The sequence below is a fragment of the Tupaia chinensis genome, unplaced genomic scaffold (assembly GCF_000334495.1).
Source record: "Tupaia chinensis unplaced genomic scaffold, TupChi_1.0 Scaffold000688_1, whole genome shotgun sequence".
NCBI lineage: Eukaryota > Metazoa > Chordata > Mammalia > Scandentia > Tupaiidae > Tupaia > Tupaia belangeri.
Window position 1 is genome coordinate 6,371,687 of NW_006160211.1, and position 9,574 is coordinate 6,381,260.

Consider the following 9,574-nt stretch of genomic DNA (forward strand, 5'->3'; position numbering starts at 1 on the left):
TCCCTCTTTTTGGCGCATACGCTCCAAGCATATAGCAAACACACACAAACAAACAAATAAACAAAAACCAGTTGAAGATCCCAAAGAATTTTTGTTTATGTAAATTAGATTATGGATAGTTGCAGAATTAGAAATTAACACATAAAAATTTAATTCATTATTTAAGAAAACAATATGGGGCCGGCAAGTGGCATGGTGGTTAAAGGCGCTGGACTCCCACATGGCCGACCACGGTTCAAGTCTCGGACCTGGTGGCTTGCTTTCTCACTTCCTCTCTCTCTGTGTGTCTCTCTGATCAAACTGGAAAATAATAATGATAATAATAATAAATAAAGTTAAATAAAATAATTCTTTAAAAAAAAGAAAACAATAAACCCATTACATGTTAACACAGCATATTCTTCTTTCTTTCCAAATAAACATTAGTAAAGAGTGACATTATTTTTACATTTAAAAAAAATCTCTTCAATACCCAAGTCTTTTGGCTGTTCTTTCACATTAGAAGAGTGGCCCATGAAAAGCACTGCTGGTTTTAGCTGGCTACTACAGTTTGATGATGCTGCCCTGGAGTGTGTCCAGGTCTACCTGGCTTTTGAGCCTCCAGTGCAATTATCAACATAGTGAAAAAGGAAAAAATATTATTATTACTGTGTGTGTGTGTGTGTGTGTGTGTGTGTGTGCGTCTAAAGACTCACTACACTATATGGCAATTCTCCCGACTCAGCCTCCCCAGTAGCTGGGACTGTTAGGTGCGTGCCATTGCACCCAACTCTTTCAGCCAGGATGTCACTATGTTGCCTGTGCCGATCACGACCTTGTCATCGTCCTGTTTGAGCACCTGAGACAGCTGGGAATACAGGTGCACCCACTGTGTCTGACTCCAAGGTGGACTGGGAATCAAACCTTGGCCTTTCATGTGCCCTCCACCTGCCAAGCAGCAGCTTCTAGCCGTTCTACTACAGCTGGCCTGCTAACATTATCACGGATCCTCCCAAAGAGGTCTTAGAGACTCAAAGTCCACGAGCACACTTCAATGGCTAGCTCGGCATCTGGGTGTGGGGATGTACATCTATAATCCCAGCTACTGAGAGGCTGAGGCAGGAAGTTTGCCAGTTCAAGGCCACCCCGAGCAACAGAGTAAGAGCTGGTCTCTGAAAAAACAAAACTGCTGGTGAAGGATAGGATAGAAATCCACCATAAGAAGTCAGCAGGCACACCTGCACAGAGACGGAGAATACAGCGTGCTTGGAGAACAGGGGTATTCAGTGTGCCTGGTGTGTAGGATGCACAGAAAGTGCCAGAAGATGGTGCTGGAAAAGTAGGCAGAAATGAGCAGATTGGGAAGGGCCTTCTGCCCCAAGTCTGGATTCTGCCTTCTTGGCCAGAGGATCTCAATCTTTTTCCCTTCTGTGACAACATGTGTGTGTGCCAACTCCTACTGGTTGTCACAGATGACACTGGGCAGGGGCTGGGGTACTGTGGCCAATTCTAAGCTGTACTTCTACCCCTTCCATCTCCTGTTCAGAGACGGTTAGAGAAATTCAAACGGACAAGAAATCTTTTTTCTTTTTTTTTTAAGAAATTATTTAACTTTATTTATTTTTTAATTTAACCAGAGAAGAACGAAGTGAGAGGGAAAGTGAGAAAGCAAGCCACCAGGTCCGGGACCTGAACTACAATCGGCCATGTGTGAATCCAGTGACCCAAATTACTATGCCTTCTGTCGGTCCCACAAACAAGAAATCTTATCAGAATGATAACTTCAAAACCACCAGTTTTGTAAAAATAACAATAATAACAGCATATAATAATGTACACTTAAGTTAAAAAAACAATTAAAATGGCAGCAGCATAGAGGAGAAAGCTTTTCTCATGTTTTCTCTTCTAGTAAGTATGGGCATATTTCCTTTTTGAAAGAAATCTCAAGCCTTACAGGAAAGATGCAAGAACTTCAAAATTTTCCTGCCAACGAGTCATTTAATCTCCCTAAATCATCAATTCAGGGAAACATAGCAATAAAAAGCCAGTAATTGGGACCAATAGATGGTGTAATGGTTACATCGCTGGACTTACACATAGTTGACTGTGGTTTGAGTCCCAGAGGCTTAAAATTGACATTGGGTGTGTGTGTGTGCATGCCAAAATCCTGAAGGGAAAATGGAGGAGAAGGGATTGTGGCATGGCCATCCCCCTAGGAGGAGATTTCTTGCTTTCCAACTCTCTGTCTCTGGCAACTGCACGTGCCCTACGGCAAAAATCTCTCTTAAAAAAAAAAAAGGCAGGTAATGAACACTGCCATGACATCGTTAACTAAACCATAGACCCTACTCATCTATCCCTAGTAATCCAGCTACAATCCATCACAGAGTCCAGGATCCAATCTAGGATCACACACTGCATTCAGCTGTCAGTCTCTCAAAACCTGGAACAGTGCCTTAGCCTTTGCTCACTGTCATGTGCTCTAACATTGACGTCTTCGACCCATCCGAGTTTAACTTGGCATAACGCTTCTGTTTTGCCACTGTTTTCCACCTCAGAGTCTTGGCTGGCTGTCTTTACACCAAATTCTGAATAGTCCAACTTTTCCCCACTGATCCACAATGCCACCTTAGGGCATGTTTCTGAGCTTTCTATTCTGTTCTATTTTGAATCTGCCTTTTTTGTTCTTCTAATTGCCAACTCTTACTAATGCTATATTACTTGGAAAGAGTCAGAGAGCAGGTTTTCAGGCTGGAAGCAACAGTCAGACTTGTCGGCTTTTAGGAAGTCAACTAGGGCCACAGAGTAAAGGATGGACCCCAACAGAGGCAGGGAAGAACAACTGCAAGATGACAACAGTCCCCAACTGTCCGTTTCAGGAAAAGAGCTGAAGAGCAACAGCAGCCAGAACAAGAGAACCCTCACCCAGAATAGCAGGGCCGCCTGGTGATTAGTGAGAGAGCAGGCGAAGCCCTAGGTGGTAGTTTCTAAACCTGTGGATCAGCAGCAGCAGCAGCAGGATCAGAAGGTTAAAAAATATGGAAGCATGGGCGGGGAGATGAACGGGGAGCTTGGAGGTGTGCCCTCTCACACCTTCACTTTCTTTCTTTTTTTTAGGAGGGGTTTTTGCTACAGGACACATGCACGTGCCAGAAAGACAGAGAGAGACAAAGAGACAGAAAGCAAGAAATCACCTCCCAGGGAGATGACCACCCCACAATCCCTTCTCATCCATTCTCCTCTCGGGATTTTGGGCACACACACATGCACCCAGCCTGAGTTTAAGCCACTGGGTCCGGGACTTGAACTGTGGTCAACTACTCGGGAGTCCAGCGACATAGCCATTATGCCATCTGCTGGTCTCCACATACCTTCACTTTCAAAAGCCCCAGGGGACTATGATGAACACCCAGGTGAGGGGCCGCTGACTGCGTCCAGTGAAAAGGTGTTCGAATGTGAGAGCAGCCAGTACCATAAACAATAGTTCCCAGGAAAAGGCTGTCAACGTGCCATGCCGACTATCTAAGAGACTCAATGCACAGGTGTTTTCTTCCATATTAGCTCAGTTTCTCTACAAAGTAGGCAGTTTTTACCCACTTAACAGGCAAGAAGTTAGCCTTCAGGTTAAAGTTAGTTGCCTCATATCACGCAACTAACAAATGGCCTGGCTGGGACAACAACTGCCATCACCCGCATGGTTCTCAGTGAGGGCTGAGGCAGCGGCTCACCTGGAAGCTCTGTGCGAGGGCACAGCCTGGGCCCACCCCTCACCCTGCTGCCTCCCCGGCTGGGTGCTGTGCTGTGTGCACTGTTTGCTGAAGCAGATAAGGCTTCAGTTGCATTACCAGGAAAGCCAACGACCCTAGAATGAGGTCAAAGAAATGAGGTGCTGACATACTTGAAAATAATATATGGAACTTGATCTATTCCTAGAGTCCAAGGACCTGTTCACTATACCTCACGCCAGTCTTCACTTCCTCGATTGGAAAGATGACAGAGGTGAGCTCTAATATATGGGATCGCCGAAGACTTGCCAGACTCTCGTAATGACTCCTCAAGTCAACTGTTTTTTTTTCTACCAGGTCACCAAGTTTGCGATTGTGCCTCTGAATCTTCTCCTTTTTCTCTTGGTGGCGTTGCGCTCGACTGTAAAGCTTCTGATTCTTTTCCTTGGTTTTGAGAAGGCCTTCAGAATCTAAAACACATAAATCAATCTCAATAATCATCTCAGCGAATCCTTCCTGTGTACTGCAGAACCCACCCTGATAAGCTTAAGTGGCTCCCCTGTGATCTGAACTGAGCAAAACTCCGAAAAATCGACAAGGCCACAATGTGGACATTCTGATTTAGTTCAAGTAGATATGACAGGTATGAAGGGCACCATCACTGCAATGACTCTGGATCTCTATCTGTAATCATCATTAGTAAAAGGAGCCACGTCATGACTGCTGAACTTTTTTCTTTCTTTCTTTTTTTTTTTTTTTTGGGGGGGGGGGGATTTGGCATGTTTCAAATTCCCAGACAGTTCCTGAAGCTCAGGGATCTTTTTTTTTTTTTTCTTTTTTTTTTTTTTTTTGGGGGGGGGGGCATATGGCATGTATGCTCACCAGAGAGAGAGAAAGAGAAAGCAAGAAATCACCCTCTCTTCAGGGGGGATGGTCATGCCACAATCCCTTCTCCTCCATTTTCCTCTTGGAATTTTGGGGACACACACACACACGCCTGGTTTGACTTTCAAGCTGTGGGATCTGGGATTCAAACCATGGTCGACCACATGGGAGTCCAGTGCCTTAACCAATATACTACCTGCTGGCTCTGACTACTGAGTTTTAATTTAGCAGCATAATACAGACTTTCTTATAGTAGGCACCAAAGACCAGTTAATGTTTGGCAGAAAAGATACTTCATTCAAGCTGGTAAAACTTCCTGGATCTCTGATTTTCCTTATAAACCACCTAGGCGTGTCCTGGATTTCAACTGGCGAAGCCAGGAACACTCTCACAGCAAGTGGCCAAGCAGCAAAGGAGGATGGGCCACAGAAATAGCCTAAGAGCTCTGAAAAGTCACAGGAGGGCAGCAGCAACCCCCAGGGTAGGAACACACGTCTGGTGAGATATCTAGACACATACACCTGACATTTTAACCACTTCAAGAGAAACGAAAGTCAGACATACAGCCAGGGGAGGAGAAGCACACTCGTCCTGTTGGATTTAGGCCTTGTGGGGGAAGTACTTCAGGTTCTAAGACCCACTAGGGCTATTGGGCTATAGCTATGCTTTAGTGAGTAACAAAAACAAGCTGTAAACTCTCCGACAGACATCTAGGAATTGCCTAGATGCTTTTATCAAGTTTAAACACAAATTTGTTATTTTTCCAAGAAAATCTCTTCTTGATCCATTCTAAACCATCCCCCTACTTCATGATTACTCTGACATATATATCGATCGCCTAATCAGTCCCTGATTGGTCTATTACATTAGCTGGCCTACAATTCTTACGTTTAGGTCCTTCCTTTCATTCCCACTATCACCATCGACGTTAACTCTCACCTAAACTCTGCTTACCTCCAGTTTGGCTCAATACCAAGCGCGCATTCCTTTTTTCACTTGTTCAATCTTTATAAACTACGGTCTGTGCTGGAGGGTGCTCCAATGCCCCCCAAATATGGGCCATGCTCAGCCTCAGGCCACCTTCGAGCTGATGTACATCCAACAGTTTCCTTCTGCACACCCTTCACTCTAGCCATTACTACTTAAAACCTCTCCGTAAGACGGAACCACTGAACATAGTGCTGGCTGCTGAATGCTGAACCAGTCATCACGCCCTAAACACGGCCACACTGCTGTCCAAATCAACATCACTCTAAAAACGCTTTTTACTTGCTATTTTTCAAACAACCAAATCTTACTCATGTATCAAGGTCTGGTTCCAAAAAACACTCCCTAGACCTTCTGTACCTCAGGGCCCTATGCTAATATCCTTCGATGATACCTAACTTTTCGTTCCTTATACCTGGTCCCACTAGGCCTTGTCTCCTGACTCCAATATAACAGACATCCGATAAACACGTGGACCCAAACCATTTCTTTTATTATTACCATCATTTTAAACACAGAGTGTCACTGTATTACATTACTCTTGCCTCAGCCTCCTGAGCAGCTAGGATCACAGGTGCGCACCATGGCACTCACATTCAGATTTTTAGGGTGTGCTGGCAATCAAACCTCAGCCTGCAGAGGGTGGCAGCATCTTCCCAGCATGCACCACTGCAGCATGGCCCCAAACCATCCTCTTTCACTGAGGACCTGATTCTATATATTTAGTTGCAGGCAGGAGGTTTCTTACAATTTTGCTTCTCCTCAAGATACTGAAAGCCCTGAAGGTCTTGATTCTATTACATACCCATTTTGAGTGACCTCATTCATTTTCCCAATCTCTACAGAACTCTCTATAGGTGCTCAAATGACTCTATCTAGCCACGGTCCTGTGCCATACAGTGGACAGTTTTTATAACAATATCAGATATAACATCACGGCCTTCACAGATGGGGGACATCACCAGTCATGCCTAGTAGGACCAGCACTTAGAGCTGTCCTCTCCCTGCCACCTTCCCTTCCCCAAACATCCAAACACTTGATGCTATTAGGTTGTCGGAAGTCAGGACACATTTCTGCATAGAAAAATACATCATGATTTTTCCTGAGATCTAATCATTTCTGCAACATACTCATGCTTATTTGAAATGTGCGCACTCAGTAAATTTGGCAATTTTAGAAAATTCAGATGCCGAGAATCAAATCCCTGGTCTGAACATCAATGGGAGGATGGAGAAAGAGGTGAACCAATGTTAAGTAATGAGTCCCTCTGTTACTATTGAGCCACGGACTCTGCAGAAAGTGGATAACTGGCTGGCTGTCGCTCTGAGCACTCTTCGTCGTGCTGCCTGGCTTCTCCAGGTTAGTTACCATGTGAAACTCCACATCCGCGTTGATTAGGACAAGCGTTTTCAAAGGAAGCTTTTATGCCATTACGTACCACCGTAAAAATCTTGCTTCTGACAGCAGTGAGTAGATGAGAAAGGGATTCATGAGGCATGATGGTGACTCATTCTAAACCTTAAACACTGATCCACAGAAATAGGTATTTCTTTCTTTTTTTTTTTTTGGGGGGGGGTTTGCCCAGCACTTAGAGCTGTCCTCTCCCTGCCACCTTCCCTTCCCCAAACATCCAAACACTTGATGCTATTAGGTTGTCGGAAGTCAGGACACATTTCTGCATAGAAAAATACATCATGATTTTTCCTGAGATCTAATCATTTCTGCAACATACTCATGCTTATTTGAAATGTGCGCACTCAGTAAATTTGGCAATTTTAGAAAATTCAGATGCCGAGAATCAAATCCCTGGTCTGAACATCAATGGGAGGATGGAGAAAGAGGTGAACCAATGTTAAGTAATGAGTCCCTCTGTTACTATTGAGCCACGGACTCTGCAGAAAGTGGATAACTGGCTGGCTGTCGCTCTGAGCACTCTTCGTCGTGCTGCCTGGCTTCTCCAGGTTAGTTACCATGTGAAACTCCACATCCGCATTGATTAGGACAAGCGTTTTCAAAGGAAGCTTTTATGCCATTACGTACCACCATAAAAAACTTGCTTCTGACAGCAGTGAGTAGATGAGAAAGGGATTCATGAGGCATGATGGTGACTCATTCTAAACCTTAAACACTGATCCACAGAAATAGGTATTTCTTTCTTTTTTTTTTTTTGGGAGGGGGGTTTGCTATAGGGCACATGCGCTCTCCAGAAAGAGACAGACAGAAAGCGAGAAATCACCCCCCAGGAGGGACGGCCACGCCGCAATCCCTTCTCCTCCATTCTCCTCTTGGGATCTTTGGCACACACGCATATGCATCTGGCGTGAGTTTAAGCCACCCGGTCCGGACTCAAACCGTGGTCAACTACATGGGAGTCCAGCAACACAGCCATTATGCCAACTGCTGGTCCCCAGAAATAGGTATTTCTAAGGAGGTAAGATTTTTCTTTTTTAAAAGTTTATTTCCTTCCTTTAAGAAAGAGACAGAAAGGTCTTCTCTGGCAGGGTCTTCATACGAGATTCCTCTCCAAACCCTCCAGCCAGTTGAGATCACTGGTGAGCCTGGCATGTTGAGGTCGACCTGGGCTGTGAACCAGAGCCTCCCCACATGGGCCAGCATTGTAGAGCAGTGACCTCATTGTCTGTGTCACTGCAGCTGGGCCTAAGGACGTGGGATTTCGTAAATTCTGACAACCACTGATGAGAAAGTATAAACTGTACAAGTAAAATGTAAAACTAACATGTATTAAAATATGAAGGAGCTCCACTAAGGGAGAAAAGTCGGTGTACTCTCTTCTGGTATGAACAAATAATTAATAACAGTGAGTACCAACTTATAGTCTGAGCTTCCTATTAGCTAACGTAAATGGGAAAACACATTCCTTAACTTTTTTGAGAAATGTAGCAGGTTATTTAAGGCCTCTAAAATTATGTGTTTATGAAAGAAAACCCAAAAAACAAAAAAACCCTATACGAGTGTTTCATAAGGAGAAAGAAGGCCAGGCAGTAAACTTTTCCATGCTGCTATGGCCAACTCTTCTCTTTCCATGTCCCTCCAGCATATTAATCCAAAGAAATTACACATATGCCATTTCTTAGGGTTAGAAAGAAGGGGGAAAATTACTTACTTTTCTTCATTTCTTCATTTCCTTTACATATTGTTTGTTTCAGCTGTTCAATCCTCATTTTGCAGGACATTATTTTCCATCTCTGACAAAAAGTATACAATAAATGTCACAAATGTTCTCTTAAATGAATATGGTCATCCACCTGGGATCACTACTCATTTTCAGGTATATCTTGGAAACCATAATGAAGAGGAGACCAACATAATTCTATCAATCATAGCCTTTGTATCTATGGAAGATTATGGAAAACAAAACAATGCTTTTCTGGTTCAATGCACAAGCTGCTAGGAAATTCAGAGAGAAAGAAATTCACATAGTTCTTTGGCATGTATCAGTGAGCGCGGTGAAAAGTGTTGAAGGACGTCCTTTAGAACTGCTCTGTCCAGTAGATAGCCACTGGCTGCGTGTGGCTATTTAACACACAAAACTGCGTAACATCGCAAACTCAGCTCCTTACTTTCACTAGCCATGTCAAATGTCCAACGCCCCATGTGGCTCAGGGCCACTGCACTGGACAGTGCGGGTAAATGGCACCTGCACCATCGCAGCAAGTCCTACTGATGCACTGCTCTACGTGGGTGGTGAGGAGCAGCATCCCTGTATCACCTCGCAAGGCAAAGACTACCTGCAAATTCATAAAAACAGCAACCAAACAGAAGCTTTTAAAAAAGTATATAACTCAAGATTTCCTGAAAAGCCTGAGAAAACGTTATGAAATATGAAATTGCTCCTCACATGATCAAGATGTAGGTATAGCTTGCCTTCAAGTGAATGAAGGATCTATAAAGATGAGACCTGTTAATTAAAAAGCATGATTATTCTCTAATGTCCCCATAAACATGGATAATTAAAAGTTTTAAACACTGTTCAAAT

The 9,574-nt window shown here is 43.9% G+C and overlaps 1 protein-coding gene across 1 annotated transcript in view; it reads right to left on the reverse strand.

The window, feature by feature from the left end:
* The window catches only part of ATG14 (autophagy related 14), a gene marked incomplete at its 5' end in the record, with an annotated part of 21,249 nt that extends 12,466 nt beyond the window's left edge, over nt 1-8,783 (reverse strand). Inside the window, 2 exon segments of the mRNA XM_014592430.1 lie at nt 3,937-4,174; nt 8,702-8,783. Coding sequence (XP_014447916.1) covers nt 3,937-4,174; nt 8,702-8,783 — 320 coding nt within the window.
* Nucleotides 8,784-9,574: the final 791 nt, after the last annotated feature.